Consider the following 16,732-nt stretch of genomic DNA (forward strand, 5'->3'; position numbering starts at 1 on the left):
TAGCGCCACCTAGGGTTAGGATTGACTAATACATGCGTGTTTAGTGAATTTGGAATTTAGTTTGTCTGAAGTAGGCTTTAGCTTGGTATATTTATATCGTTTGATACCTTTTCCTGAAAGAAAAGAACATAATGACAGCAGTTTGGCAGCAAGTGCTTGCTTTAGATGCAAGATACAATAATTACAGAGCTCCAAATAATCCAAATTTTAGTAAGTTTATTTCTGTAGTAGGCTAGTATAAATTGTAATTACGCCTACTTTTACGAACTGTATCTCGTGAGTCATTGACGATACTGATAGTATTAAATGATTCATGAACGATATAAATCATAAGTAATATGTGTAAGATATTTTTTTTTAATTTTTTGGTTAAATTTTTATTCATCAGTACGAAATTATCGGTGTGTCGGAAGTGCAACCATCGATGACGTGATTGAAACAACAGTTTAGAGATTAACACGGTTAAAGTTTTTCTGTGAAACCTATCGCTGGGATCTCTAATGCTTGGCTCATCAATTAAGGTAACTCTTGTTTTTTGGAGTTGAACCTATATTGATCGAGGTAAGCATAGTAATTATGTAGTTTTTAGAACAATCAGTGTTTAAAAGCAATTAAATCGTGCTATAACACACAGGCTGCATTCGTTGGCTTAACAATGTAAATCATTTAAAATCGTCTTTTTCTCTTTACAATTAACCGATTTCCAATTTAATAAACCATAATGAATATTTTTAATATTATTACAGTATATTAAGTCTAACCGTTGTTTGTCATTTACGTTTTAACACACACATGAGTGTGTAGTTTTGATATGTTTTATTTACTGTATTTTACCATGTGAAATGCTTTGACATTAAATGCTAATAATGTCATTGGTGCATCAAATTATACGCAGTAAAATTTGTACTTACAATTTTTCAAATGAACTACTGTGTCAGAGTTCACTAAAATATTAGTGTAGTCTTCAAACAGTCTATAATGAGCAATTCCCTTGGGTTTATACACGTTTATAGTGAATCTTACCAGCTTTTATTCTTCGGGAGTTTGGTAAGTCATTGAATTATAACAATAGTTTGTGCTGTCTGTTGACTTTAATGACTATATGGTATTCCACAGTGGATTGAGCCATATGGGGGTCCTTGACCTCCCATCCAAGCATTCTTGAAACTACAGCATTTCTAGATTATTTGACAATGAAAAGATGGAACATATTTTCTGCAGCTGGTCTAAAGACAAGACTTGAAATAAAACATTGTCCACTGTTACTGGCTGGCTTAATGAATCATATTCATTTATAAACCTTGCTAATTTACCTGACATATTGGATAGTAAAGGTAAAATATTGGACATTCTGTGTTATCAGAACTTATTTTTATACTTGGTTGAAAGCTGTTCTCTGTAGTCAAAAAACTGTGAAACAAAAATTATACCCATTCTATGAGGATGTATGTGACATTTATTGTGAATGTTTAGACTTTTTAAAAATTGTGTCATAATTTGTTATATAACAGTGGTTACATGATTCAAGAGATCTCCCATTTTTGACCCATTAGTTTGATAAATGGGTTAAGATAACACCCCAATAAATACCCCTTTTCTGTGTTTAAAAGTATTAAGTAGATGCTGTCTCAAATCTGCTTGGGTTTAGATGTTAAAATGATGTATTAAAAAAGTCCTCATGCATGTCTCAATTTCAAAGTATTACTGTGTTTGTTGAGGACAAATTCATTAATGTAATCACCCATTTGGGTAGTTGTGAAAAGTATAATAGATCCTTAAACACTGAAAGGTTTATCATGTGATTTCATGTATATAAAGTAATGTACATTTATTTCATTTAAAGTTCAAAGGATAGCAAGTTAATCCATTTGGCCTGTCTAGGTTTCTTTTACAACTTTCCTTCAGTCATTATATAAATATTCACAGTGTTGTGAAAGGTTTATCATGTTATTCCATGTATATAAAGTAATGTACATTTATTTCATTTAAAGTCCAAAAGATAGCAAGTTAATCCATTTGGCCTGTCTAGGTTTCTTTTACAACTTTCCTTCAGCCATTATATAAATATTCATTTTTCCTACATCTACCTCTAATCTCTAAAGTACTCACCCAGTGTTGTGTTAACTTTCTTCATTGTTTCAGCTTCTCTTCCACAGTTGAAAAGAAATATTCTGTAAGCCAACCATTCTGTTAAGTATTAGAAAAGTAACATTATCGTGTGTAAGTTCTCTCTGTGTTAAAGTTGTGCCAGGACAGGACTTTAATAAATTTATTTGTGTAGTGGATATGCAATTGGTTTTATGAATCCATGATAAAATATATAAATATTTCTATTATCTTTTAGGTCTTCTTTGCTCCATTTTATATAAGTTTCAGGATATTTTATTTAAAAACTGCTTGACAGTGTTGTGTAAACATTTTCATGTATTAAACAACAAATTAAGGTTGACAATAAGTATTTATTATTTTGACACGATTTAAAAACATTGGTGGTCAAATCCAAAGTTACTGTTACTAGTTGTTGAATACAAGATTTTTAATTAATCTCTCCCACCCCATTCATCATTGACTCAGAATAAGTTTGAGGGTTCATAACCCTAAAGAAACATGGCTTGGTAGCCACAGTTGAAACATGCATAGACAGCCCATTGTTTAGTTTCGTACATAAAATTACATCAACATTTTTTTAAATGCCAGGAACATATTTAATGTTAAACAGGTAGACTGTCAAACATAAATTAGATGATATGAGAGTACATTAAGGTGCCCCTTGAGAGACCTTTTTATATGGTATATTTGTATATTTAAATGAGATCTAATACGTTTTGTGATAGCTTCAAAAGCACATGGATTCTAATATACATGAAGGACAGGGGTACATAAGAGAAGACCAAGCAATATTTACTGTGGAAGATGTTTTCCTGACATAGAACTACCACAGGATGTAACTCTTGTTACATTTTTATTTTTCCCATGTGAATTATTTTGTATCTAGGACTTGTTTGTGTAGTATGTTTGTTTATGTTTAACATAATTTTTACTACTTTTCATCTAATTTTGTTTTTGTGAATGCAATCTTTAAACAGCTTCGGCCTTCAATCAGTTGGATGCTACTATAGCATGTAGTCTACAAAAATATTTACACTATAGTGTGTGGTCTACACAGGTACTATTATCACCATTTTAATGATTCATTAAAACATAATTTCTTAATAAATTATTTATATTTATCTGTTTTTGTTCAGCAAATAATAATAATTTAATAAGTTGTGCATTCCAAAGGAGTACTGTAAATGTAGCTTGTAATTTTACTAGGTTTGGTTGTTGGAACTTGTATTATTGTGATTATATTTGCTCCAAGGCATTATGTAAGTGTTTTATACTTTATTACTTGGAAAGTGTCACTTATAATTACTGATGTCAGTTGCATATAAAGTTAAATTGAAGATGATAGTATGAATATTCTTGTAGAGTGCATGCTATGATAGCACTGTTAATTGTTTGTAATTATGAGTTGCAATGAATAATAAAAGGTAAAATAAGTGATTTTGTAATAAAATTATTGTATAAGTTAAAGTCTCAATATCTGTCTTGGCCACATTTATAAATGTTTAAACCTTTTATTTCTGCTATACTGATAAACAATATGTAGACATTATCACTGAATAATTCTGTCTTATACATATTGTACACCCTAATTCTTCAATTTAACTGTAATGAAGAAAGATCCACTTTTTGACAGTGTTTTTATAATTTTATATTCAGAGTTCTTGAATTTGTATCCTTTTATGGCACACCCTACGTATAAGCCAATCAAAGTTCAACTTATTTAGTAGAACCAGTCATTTGTTTACACACAAAAAATTCTATTACTTATTGGAATGTATATTTTTATAGTACCAGTAATGTTTTTCTGTGTTGCTAACTGAATGGTGTATAAGGCTTATATCAAAGTAATGTTAACAAGACATTATGGCAAGGGAATATAGACATGCTGCCTGCCATGTTAAGTGTGGACCTAAAGGATAAACCTATTTGTTATACAGAATATTGCCATTCTTTCTACAGCCTAGTACTATAGATGTCACATAGGCAGAAAGTATTGTCTATCCTGCATAAACAGACATTTTATGTCTGCAACAGACTGTACGGTCTGAAGGTTCAGAGTGACTTAGGTTGATGTGGAAAAAGACTGAAGTGGATGATGAGGCAGTGGATTTTCCTGAGTCATATGAAAATTTCTTACAGTCATTGATGTTGGATGTATCAGCTGAAGCACATGGTGTTTTACATGTAAGAATGTCTATTTGAGAACAAACTGTATGACATGTAGATCAATAGTAAAAGGGCTGTACAAAGATTTAATCCTGCTGTGTTTCAAGTAAGTTGTACTCTTTGGATACAGATGACGGACATTGTCTTGCTTGAGTAATGGGACGCTATGTACACTTTGCCTAATAATGTAGTTCTCAAACTCAAGTGGGAAAAGGGAGTGACTGAAAGTATAATGCAAATGCTTAGTGTAAGGTGAAATATAACATATTTAGGTATGGCTTGTAAGCAAGATTAAAAGTAATTATTTAGTCATTTTTATGGTTATTATTATTATTATTTCTGAAATAAACTAAACACAATATATGTTTAAAAAATTTTAGATTGAACAGAATTTTTGCCTTGTAGACCTTTTTCTCCATTAGTTGCTAAATGGAATGTAAATGTTTGCTTGGTTCATAGTTTCACTTCTTCCTTCATTTTGAACATTATATTTCACATGAAAAGATATTTATTAATTTGTTCACTAGCAGTTCAACTAGAATGAAATAGAATATTTGATCTTGATATGAAATTTTAATTTTTTTTGTGTGTGAGCATTATTTGAAGTTTTGTAACTTAAATTGATAAGGTGGTTAAAAGTATTAACCTACTAATATTTGTATTGTGTCAAATTAATCAGTGAGCCATTTGAAGAGCAGAACTTTTTATGATTTGTTTTTCGTAGGAACTCAGTACATTAGACGACGCAGTCAACTGCTGAGAGAAAATGCTAAAGAAGAGGTAATATTACAGTTTTGGTTCATGTTATTATCAGGAAAGTGCAACATATTCCTACAGAGCCTAATGTGACACATCTGCATTCATTAGATATTTGTATATAAGAATATTTTTGCTAAGTTTATTTTACAGAAAAAATAATAACTCTATGTGAGAAAAGCAACAACTGCATACACAAGTGGTCAGGTATGAATCTATATGCTGTTGTCCCAGTCCTTAAACTGAACCCTGTGCAGACTGTGGATGAATCTTAAAATTGAAGTCATTGTGAAATAGAGTATCATATTTTTTATGACCCTGTTTAAATATTTTCATGCCAATATGTATCTTTCTTTTGAATAACTCTTCAGGTGTAACTTTAGATTACTGAGTATTTCTCTATGAATTGAAAATTAGCTTGAAACTCTCAAAGTTTTTTTTATCTTAACCCAGAAAATTAGTCGTGTATAGAGCAAATGGACTTGTACGTAGTATGAGAATTTTAGGAACTGGTGTAGTTTTTGTAACGAGTCTTGTAATAGTTTTTGTTAGAGGTGTTTCAGTTTTAGAACACAAAAACTTGCAATTGTCTCTGAAAATGTTTGAATATACATATATTATTTTGCAATAAATGTTTCTGTGTTTAATGCATTAAAAGAAAAGGAACTTGTGTTAAAAATGTTTGCTAAAAGTGAATTTAATCATCTACTTATGCATGATATTTGTTATAGCGTAATCCTTTCATTCGTAAACAATACATGAGACTCCGTTGTCAACTTCTGGCTCAGAGGTATGGAGTGACTGTCGATCAAACGTAAGTCTTAAATCATCCAATTTATCTGCTCCTTCTATAGCCCTATACTGTTTAAAATGTTAGATATTTTAATCAGTTCATATAATAGATTTCAGATTAAAATGAAGTCAAGAGTTCTGAAGTAATTGCTAAAATAAAAACTGAAAATATTTGATGTGAATTTTAAGTACATGAGATCCTGGATGGTTACATGTATATAGTGTATAAAGACTTGTATGTTTTGAGAAATCTTTCTCAGTGAACAACAATTTGTCTTTAAAGTTTAGTTTTTTACTGAACAGTAATAAATTATTTTATGGTCTGCATTTACTAATATACATTTTGTAACACTTCAAGTATTTGCTCAGGTTAAATGTGCCTATGTAATTCAAATGATTTAATGAGAACTTGAGTATTAATACTTCTACCAGTTGTAGCTGGTCTAAACAGACAGCAGGTTTAAAGAAAGGGGGTAACAGATCTGCTGTCAAATAATAAAGGACATTTATATACCCAAAAATTTATCATCTCATTGGGAGCTGTGAATTGTAAGAAAATTATTAAAATGATTAATAACTATTTATCATTATAAATTTTTACCTTGTTCACTTTTATGTATTTTAGAGAACTATCAGTTTAGAGTACAAAAAATGACAAACTCAGAGTAGAATTGGCAGTGGTAACTGTTTTAATTGTCAATAATATTTATAACATGTTTAATAAGTCTCAAGTCCGAATAAAGATAAAGAAGTGTACATAAAGATTTAAGTTATCATCAGGTTTAACATGTGTATGCATTTTCATGTGTAGGAGTATTCGGAGCCGTAGTCTTGGGGCTCGGAGCAGCAGTAGAGCAACATTGGAGGTAGTTTGTTTTTTCTTGGTTATGAACAAGAGAAATTATCACTAATTTCTTACACAATTTATTAAGTGCAAATAAATATTGCATACTTCTGTTTCATTACAATTAATTTTATGACTTAATTTATGTAGAAACATCTAAGATGCATATATTTGTTCTACTTTGTCTTTCATTATTTTTCTTTTGTCATAATTAATTAAATGTACGTCAGATGTCATGTATTGTTGTTATTCCATCAGTTTCTTCTGCTTTTCAGACCTCTTCATCCTATTTAGCTTCCATTTTACAGTCCTTCTGATTGACCAAGGTAGAAGTAGGTATAGCAGAATTGCTCAACCCTGTTGTTTACCTCTGGCTTTTCAACTGTTAGGAGAAGGTAATTTCGTTACCTCTTGTTCATTGTTAGGCTCCTAGCCTTTGAAACCATTGTGGAGACAATGATTATTGCCTCCACAAGTGACCACTGCCTGGTCCTATACAAGAGTAGTAGACTTCTTATCTTGTGTTGCCTGCTTACTAGCACATTCTTGTGGTAGTCCTCTTCAGTTATTTGTCATTGCTGCTGCTGTTTTTTGTTTCTTCCCACTCCTTATTTGTTTATTAATTGTCCATTTCTGGTTGCATATCTGCTTTATTGGCTGCCTTTTAGTACCATGTGAATGTTTACTGCATTTCACCCAATCACCCGTGACAGGAATATCATGTTTCATCTCATCAGGTTTGACATTTAAGGATGTTTTTGGTGTCTAAATCATGATATCCTATAACCCTTCACATCCAGGTGTGGTACTACTATTCATATCATGATATTTAACAGTGTTACACTAAAAATTCAGTTAAATAACTTTATTATCAATATATGTCAATAAATTTAGCATGAAAAGGTAGGTTATAATTCAAATGTTTTATGAACTAAGATTTAATGTCTTAATTTTACAAAGAAATATTTAAAAACAATTGTAACTATCATTTTCCTGTGTAATGTGGTTTGTCTGAATTCTTTAACTTTAGAACCAGGTTGCTGCAGTTTCCAATGAATTAGAAACATACTACCTTCTAAGTTTGCTAGTATATCAGTAATTTTGTCGAATCCACCAGAGAAGCCATTTCTACTCCATTTTTAACTTTAAAGATTGTTTGTTAACCAACTTTAGATGTGGTCCTCCAGTGGCACAGTCTGTGGACTCAAACTGCTAAAAACTGGGTTTCAATACTTGCAGTGGGCAAAGCACAGACCATTGTGTAGCTTTGTGCTTAATTTTAAACAAACTTTAGGTGTATGATGGACATATTTCTAACCAATAGAAGGAACAGGTTCTTTACATCAAGCTAATAATTATTCTTATGAATAGATTCTTTTCTCTTGATTGAAACTTCTTGTTATATGACCATTGTATTGCTTCTGCGAATAGCTAACAGAATTTGTAATCTGTTTATAGCTTCCTTAGAAAGTTGGATAAATTATTGTAGTTTTGAAACATTCTGTTCCAGTGACTGATACATTTGTTTATGTTCCAAAATGCATACTTGTAAGGCACATTCATCTTTTTTTTTTACACCCAAATCTGTGAGACTTGATGAGGTTTAGGGAAAAATGGATTCACATTTGCACAAAAGTTCAAACTAGTTTGACGGTACAGTAACCACTATAAATGGTTATTTTTCATTCATCGTTATATGTACATATGTTATATCTTTTAAAGAAATGTAACTAAATGTAAAAATTATAAAATTGTCAGCTTAGCCTATCAAATCTATAGTAAAATGAAACACATCAGAAATTTCACAAGTAAACCATGTCTCAGTGTATGCTCACATTCTCTTTGTATTATTCATGCTTGGAAGTCTAATAATTCATGATATTTTAATACAAGGATTACAGTCCCTAAATAAAATCATAAAAGCAAACAGAAGTTAAAAGATTAACAGTTAAAATTGATAAAATAAGTAATTTGGAACCTTTTGATTACCATTGCAGTTAGTTCAGAGGATTTTATATTTTTTAACTGTACACTGATGATTTCTATACTGAAGAAAGAATACCTTAAAAAAATGACAATACCAGTATACAGAAGAGACAAAGCATACTTTCTTTAGAAGGGGAAACACCTTGGAAGCCCCTTGCTAGTACAGCTGTAAGTCTAATCAGTAGTTCAATTCCCTTCGGTGGGCTCAGCAAATAGCTCGATGAGACTTTGCTATAAGAAAACACACACGCCTTGGAAACGTGACAGTACCAGTGTACATAAAGAGTGTCACACCCAGTGTGTACTTTCATGATGACGAGAAACCCACATAAATAAAAATTGAAATAAAAATGTATTTCAAGATGGCTGGTATTGGTATTAAAACTTTAATTAAAATAAAGTAGAGAACAACGTTTCAACCTTCTTAGGTCATCTTCAGGTTAACATGGTGCACCAGCCATTCGGAGATACAGTGTGTACTTTCATTAGAAGGAAGATCACATTGAAGAGTTAACAATAACAGTAGATATAAGTGTCACAGAAGAAATGAATTGTGATTTTTACTGAAGACAACACTCTTTGATACTTTTTACAATAAAACAGTTCATAGAATGTTCTCTGTAAACTAAAACACTGCCAGTTTTAGAAAGATTCATCTACAGTTGATATCTTAATTTTAGATATTCAAATGCTCTCTTATTAATATTCTAATTTAAAAACCCTAACCTATTATTTAATAAATATAAGACTGGTATCGTGCCAATAATAATAATAATCAAAACTTATTTTGATTTACAAAGACATTTTGTACAATAAGTAATTAAGAACCTTGTTTAAAAGTTCCTATATTATTTAATTAAATAGAACAATGACATTTATGTTTCTTATTGTTTGTTTTTGAAGAAATCTGAATCCCTAGATGGCCGAGGAGAAGGGAGGAAAGGACAACACAAACTCCCTGATCATGTGACTGAAGAAGGACTAGTTCCAACTTATGCTGCTGAGGCCAGCAAGTAATTTGAAAATGGGAGTGATTTTTTTTTATGACATACAGACAAAAAATGTAGCATATGTTTTAAAGAAGTTACTTCATCATCTCAGGACTCCATTGGTTGGTTAAATGATATCTTTGGAACCACAGACAGTAACTGAATTATTTCTAGCTTGGTAGCACTATTTAGGCCACTTCTGCACTTGCATTGATAAGTTATAACTTGTAAACGTGATCATATCTGATTCAGATATAAAATTTGATAACCATTGAATGTCTTTAAATTTAAATTGGATCACTGTAAGACGAACCCATGCCTATAACTACCGACCTGAAAACTGGGTGTCACATATGTTTATTTGCAGCTCTATGGTCACTTGTTTACTGGCATTATCATTATCAACCCCAAGTGGTTGAACTGCATTTTACATGTTAGAACTAATATGAATACAGACTATTTAACTTAGTGTCTCTTTATTTATAAAAGTCAGTACAACTATTAGCAACTATGTACAACTATTCCCAGAGTTCCTTTTCACCAACCAACTTGAAGCTGATGTCCACCTTACGATTTCAGTAGTTTCAAACTGCAAGGAGTGTTTTTAAAGTGTTGAGTGGGAAACTTTAGTTACATGGTGTACAGTAGTAGTATTGAGTGGGAAACTTTAGTTACATGGTGTACAGTAGTAGTATTGAGTGGGAAACTTTAGTTACATGGTGTACAGTAGTAGTATTGAGTGGAAGACTAATTATATTAAAGTGAATATTGATCAAGACTGGAAGTACATTATAATAGATATAAAGTAGGAGAGTTTGATATTATTGTGGTTAGTTTTAATATCAATCTATAACGTTTATTGTCTCTGAAAAGTACTACTTACATAACAATCAGTATTAGTGAAGGCTGTAGATACATCGTGTTTGTATGTATGTTTTTTCTTAATATGGGTGTAATGATGTAACCACTGGTCAATGTTTGAAATGTCAATTATTCTCTAATAGTTTTTTTTTTACATTTTAGAATTTCTGTTAACCTATAGAAAAATTTGATTACTGTTTTGATATTTTCAAGGGCCATGGTAGGAGGTACTTCAATATCAGAAAATTATGCATTTGCTGGCGTTCACCATATATTTGACCAACATCACGATGCAGGTGAGATTGATTTTAATCTCAGAAAATGTAATAAATACATTTCAGTCACCCTGCATTCATGCTTGACCTCGACATTTATGTTACAGCACACTCGTCTTAAAGAAATAAAGAATATTGTAGCGTTTCAGTTATCATCTGATGGTATGAAAAATGGTTTATGTAACCTTATGAGAAAAGAAAATTATGTGATTGGTGTTATGGCCAGACAGTCATTAATTGTATGTGTTTAGGCTTTACTGTAATTGCAGTATCTGTTTGTTGTTAATATAAATAAAGCTGTTACATTTACAAAAAACAAACAAACACAAAAGAACATGTTACTAAGTCAAAAGTATCAGTAGAATCTGAAGGATGTTATATCTTAAATGTAAAACAACACGTCAAAATGTGCTACTTGGTCAGAGGTAGTAACAGGTTGTGAAAAATACTGTTTAGTTGCCCCTGAGATTTAAACAAAGACCGAAGTGTTACCAAATCAAAAGCAACATTACACTGTAACGAGCAGAATGTAGTTCCCACTCAGTTAAAGGTACTTTAAGATTTAATTTCAAGTTTATCGTTTGAGTTTGAAAATATACAAACCATTATTTCTCTTACAAATATATCTTCTTTAATTCAATTTATTTTCAAGATTTTCTGATTAAATTCTAATTTTTGAGATATTTGTATTATTGGGAAAGATGAGGTATGTTTATTGTTTATTTATTACTTTGGATATTTTTTTTCATCTACTTTCAGTGACAGCAGTTAAATTTGCCAACAATGACAAATCTCTTTTAGCCTGCTCTTCATTGGATGGGAACCTGTCAATTTGTCAGTTGACTCCACCCCCAGCTACTGTTGTTTATCTTCTCAAAGGCCACACAGATGGCGTGACTGGTAAGAAAATATGTACGATGTCAGTAGAAGTTGTAGTGTTGTAAACTAAAGACTTTAAAGTGGAAGTGGACACGGAGGGCTAGTAAATGAATGTCCAAGGCATTTGAACAAGTCGTATTCATTATATATGCAAAAACGGCTCATTTGGGTTGAGAAAATATTTTACGTAGAAGATCGAACAACATTTCGACCTTCTTTGGTCATCGTCAGGTTCACAAAGAAAGAAAGAGGTAACTGACCGGAAACTGACCACATGTTTGGAAGGGGTTGTGTAACTGAGTGTTGGAATGTAGAGGGCGGTGTTAGATGTTTGAATATATAATTTTATTTTATTATATTTAATGTAGGTATAAAATATTTTCTCAACCGAAACAAGCTGTTTTTGCATATATATTTCTCTACAAGTGGGTTTTCTCGACAATACTGATTAAGTCGTATTCATTGATCTATGTGTCAGTATTTGTGTAATGTTTAAAATCAAATAAATAATTCAAATGGAGCACTTCTTAGTTACAGAAGTTCAATAAAGCTTTCAATGGCTTCCACTCAAAACAAAAGAAAAAACTACATGCTTTGACTTAATTTTGTGAAGAAATATGAAAGTATGAAATATTTCATTTTAATTATATATTTGATTTGATGTTAATCTTATATCAAACTTAGTCTAAAGCAATGATGTGATGAACATGAACTCTAAAAACTGAAAAGACAACATTACTGATGGAAGCATCTGATTATATTTAAGTATAATAGATTACGTGTCTGCAGATTAAATATAATATGTTATTTTTAAGAGTGCATATTTAACAAATGTAGAGCAACATACTGTAAGTCAGTATTACAATACATGCTAATTGTTTTTATATTTGTTTGTCTTTGATTTTGAGATTTTTTGATTAGGATTTGAGTGGTCTGTGTCAAATGACTTACTGGTGTCTTGTTCCCTTGATGGAACGGTCAGACTGTGGGATGCAGCATCGGGTTCTTGTGTCAGGATCGTTCGAGACCCGTTAGGAGCACCTGTCCATTCGTGCACTTTTCAACCACTAAACAACAACATGATGGTTGTATCCTTTAGAAATACTTAAACCTATTAAATTAGTTTGTACATAAAATTTTAGTCACATTATTTGTTCACTTATACAGTGTCTAAATGTTGTATTTTGACTCGTTTTTCACAGTATGCAACAAAGATGTTTTTTTTGTCTCTAAGCTATATGTTTTACTTAATAGGTGCAATGTACCCTGGAGAGAATTAAACTTAGGTACTAGTTTTATGTCTGTAAAGTAAAGCTCTTACAAAATCGTTTCTACTGTAATCTTTAAGAGACATTGCTAGAGTAACTCTTGTAAATTTTATTTCAAAAATTTGAATTCAAACTGATTTTTTTTTACTTGAAAATATGTTTTAACATTTAAGAAAATATGGAAGTTAATTGAATGTTTGATTTCTCTAAAACAGTAAACCTTAAGAACTTTAACCACCTTACTAGACTGGAAACAGCAGAGGACTTGTTCAGGTTTTGAATATATCAACTGGAATTTATCTAAAGGTTAGGACTAATTTATAGAAAGGTTTGTGATCAGTAGATGTAAATGTATCAACTGGAATTTGTCTGAAGGTTAGGACTAATAGAAAAGTTTGTGATCAGTAGATGTAACTGTATCATCCAGAATTTGTCTGAAGGTTAGGATTAATTTATAAAAAAGTTTGTGATCAGTAGATGTAAATGTATCAACCGGAATTTGTCTGAAGTTTAGGACTAATTTATAGAAAAGCTTGTGATCAGTAGATGTAAACCTATTTATAGAATCTGTTATGTGCTGTTGTAGAACTGCATAAGTTAATAGTTTTTTAATGTTTTAATTTCTGTACACAGTATCTAGTGCACTGTTACATATAGTGTAATTCCTCTTTTTGTTAGCTCTTTGTTTTGAAGGTATTTTTGTTTTACTGACAAACAAACAAATGTAAAGAAGAACTGAATTGTTTTAAAATGTTATTTTTTTAACATGTTTGGAAAATAAAGGTTTATAGTTTTGGTTTCACATTGGTGTTGTATGTAACTCGACTAGTTTCTAACAGAAAATAAGTAAACACGAATGAATGAATAATTGTACACCAAACAAAACGTAAATGAAGCTTTATCTGAATTTCCAATTTTAATAATCTGTATTTGGAAGCTTTAGGTTGCTATAGCTGGAGAAAGTACATTAATACAAGAGGGAAGGATTGTTAATGATACAATACTTTCAAGTCAGAAAAAAAGGCCTAGTGTGGTACCCACAATCCTAGATTACCTATGTTAACAATAAGTCCCATATGTGTATTTAAAGGAGCTGATCCCTAAATTTATACTAACTAATACAACTCCTCAAAATGAGTGAAACCTCACATGACACAGAAAGAGGATCAAGCAAGTATGAGCTCTGTGGGAAAGTTATGATATGTAACTTTTGTCTGAACAAGAATATTAGTTCCAGGTTTTGAACTTTATACACCAAAGTTACAAAAATCTCAACTAACAATATGCAGAACACTGCCAGAAAATTTAGAAAAATTATCTGAATTTACCTCAACAGTGATGTATATTCTTTGGTATGGAAGCATTAAATTAGCAGCTTTTTCTACCATGATGCAAGTTCTGTTATAGGCCTAAAAAAACATATTAATAAATACAAGGAAATAGACAGCATGTTCATACCTTTAGATTTTATCAACACAGTGCTCAATGTTTATGAAGTTTCCTTTGTTTTGACTTACTTTCAGTAAAGTTAATTCTGTTTATCTCAGGGTGGAAGCAGTAAAATTACTGGTCAGGTGTATTCCTTGGTGTTTGAATCATCTGGCAGACTGTTGTGGGTTGGAGATGGAGTTGTAAGTATCATTCTATAATTGTGATTGAAATAACCTCAAAATAATTAGTTGCTGTTTGGACATTACCCTTAGTAACGTTTGGTGTTGTAATAGTTATGCTAGTTAAAAGATGCAGCAACAATACTGTTGGTTAAAGGAGTTGTTGTAACAATGTTAGTAACAACACTGTTGATCAACATGACTGTTGTAATAATACTATTGAAGTAAATGTTGTTACAGTAACAATACTCCTGGTCAACATAGATAATAGTTAAAACAGAATTACTGTTGAAAAGAAGTCTTAGGTAATCTATCCATTTCTGATAGTGTAATGTGTTTTATCCCTCTATGAAAGTTAGGAAATGGTTTAAGTTGATGAATATATTGACAAACAGTTTGAGACTTCATCTTCAAAGTAAACAAGTGAACACAACGTATCTAAAAATTTTTTTTATTGGCAACATATCAGCCTTGGGTTTCACAAGATAGTTTTCAGTCTAAAGCAGCACATCCCTGAAGCAAGACAGCTCAGGCTGTTTAGGAAGATGTTTGTATTTTGGTGGATTATTTACCTTTATTTTCAATGTTTACAGGGATATATTGTCTCATACCTGTTTGACCTGCCAACTGGACGTCTAACAAAGGCTAAAAGGTATGGTACAACCGATGCTCTTTGTTACAAAAGTTGAAAATTATATCTAACATTTTCAGTTGGAAATGTTCAGTTAAAACCAATGTTAAAAATCTGATTTCTGCACAGCTATTTTTATGTGTCCATAACATAATGGAGACCTCATAGTAAAGTAATTATATTTTAATGATCACCAAATCCTGCTTTCACATCATCAGGATCTTAGTGGCAGAAAACAGTCCAATCACGTGTTTATCTGCACGCACCTGGGTAAGCAGAGAAGCTCGTGACCCATCTCTTCTGGTGAACTGTGCTGCGGGTGTTCTGCTGCTGTTCAGGTCAGTAAGAAGTTTGTTAATCCATCAGTTTTATTGTACTTTCTTCTATGGTTGTTCATTGTGTATCATCAAGCCTGAACAATTTTAGTCATACCATTTAAGTTCATAGAAATGTTACTGTTAGGAGGTGTCAGGTTTTAAGATTACACATGTGCACACTTTGTGTTTTGTGACATAGCATTACCCGTAGCGATGGAAACCTTCTCTTGAAAAGGAAGTTCCCACTGAAACATCGCTCTCATCATCTCAAAATAAGAAGTTCTTTCTGCCCCATCATCTCATTCCGTCAGGGTGCCTGTGTGGGTAAGGCTTGTTCCTAACTCTTCATTCTGACTTTTAGCAGCTATCGATGTAATTAGTTGATTGTTTCTTTGTGTAGTAAAGTAACTTTTTAATTGTTTGAAGATACTCGGGACCTAAACAAGAACTTTCTAATCACTTGAATACACACAATTCCTGGTGGGCCTTTAACATGAATTATTTTCTTTATATTTTAGGCTATCTTGCAAATAACAGTGAAACTTTTAAAGCATAGTTTATTAGTAACAGCTATAGTGGAGAGCATCGTTCTTGTAAACGGTCTTCCAGATTCAAGGATACGAGAAATAATTTTAAATTTTCTTATATATAAGTATGTGTAACTCGTGAAATTAAACACAAGTACCCCTAATTATTGATGAACATATTCCTATGATAATAATTGACAACAAAGTTTTTAATTCAAAACTTCTTGAAGATTACTTTAAGACAGAATAACATCACTGTGTGTATTTTATAGTGACTGGGAGTGAAGATATGTGCGTATATTTCTTTGATGTGGAACGAGAGAGAAAACCCTGTCTCAACAAACTCCAAGGCCACTCTGCTCCTGTGTTAGACGTCTGTTTTAACTACGATGAAAGTCTTCTGGCATCCAGTGATGCTGAAGGTATGGTGATTGTGTGGAAACGAGAAAAGAGACAGTTTTAGTAATCTTAGATGGATATAACATTGTGATAGTATGTTGCTGATGGCAATGTAATACTTTATTTAATAAATTTGTAAAAGTTTTACTTACAAAATATCTCACAAAGCATTCATTCCACAAAACAACTGTGAAAATCAAGAACGGCGTTGCCGAACCCTTGTTTTATTTTCCTCCATTTTGTAAAAATGCAGTTCTTGTGTTTAGTTTATTGCTTTACTCAGTTTGTAGTTTGAGTGTATTAAACTTGCAAAGAAAAGTGAG

The 16,732-nt window shown here is 31.6% G+C and overlaps 1 protein-coding gene across 3 annotated transcripts; it reads left to right on the forward strand.

Moving 5' to 3' along the window:
• The first annotated feature begins 6 nt into the window (after nt 1-6).
• Nucleotides 7-16,727, forward strand: LOC143244456 (WD repeat-containing protein 13-like). 3 transcript variants are annotated; one of them, XM_076489144.1, is made up of 15 exons: nt 27-210; nt 389-521; nt 5,000-5,055; nt 5,763-5,845; nt 6,635-6,689; nt 9,557-9,666; nt 10,717-10,799; nt 11,538-11,678; nt 12,579-12,745; nt 13,172-13,231; nt 14,473-14,556; nt 15,129-15,187; nt 15,385-15,504; nt 15,683-15,807; nt 16,283-16,727. In XM_076489144.1, exons 4-15 carry the CDS (start codon nt 5,790-5,792, stop codon nt 16,471-16,473), a joined length of 1,251 nt encoding a protein of 416 aa, XP_076345259.1. In that variant the 5' UTR covers nt 27-210; nt 389-521; nt 5,000-5,055; nt 5,763-5,789; the 3' UTR covers nt 16,474-16,727. The 3 variants fall into 3 exon arrangements, with proteins under 3 accessions (XP_076345257.1, XP_076345259.1, XP_076345258.1); XM_076489143.1 differs by having other exon boundaries at nt 60-210; nt 389-561; XM_076489142.1 differs by lacking the exon at nt 389-521 and having other exon boundaries at nt 7-210.
• The last annotated feature ends 5 nt before the right edge of the window (nt 16,728-16,732 follow it).

Source organism: Tachypleus tridentatus, chromosome 2 (assembly GCF_004210375.1).
Source record: "Tachypleus tridentatus isolate NWPU-2018 chromosome 2, ASM421037v1, whole genome shotgun sequence".
Lineage (NCBI taxonomy): Eukaryota > Metazoa > Arthropoda > Merostomata > Xiphosura > Limulidae > Tachypleus > Tachypleus tridentatus.

Excerpts from the sequence above, each read along its gene's own strand:
- LOC143244456 (XM_076489142.1), top strand. The coding sequence starts at position 132 with ATGACAGCAGTTTGGCAGCAAGTGCTTGCTTTAGATGCAAGATACAAT. Across the intron at positions 13,232-14,472 it reads CAACTGGAATTTATCTAAAG|GGTGGAAGCAGTAAAATTAC; the intron begins GTTAGGACTAAT and ends TGTTTATCTCAG. Across the intron at positions 15,505-15,682 it reads GGTGTTCTGCTGCTGTTCAG|CATTACCCGTAGCGATGGAA; the intron begins GTCAGTAAGAAG and ends TTTGTGACATAG.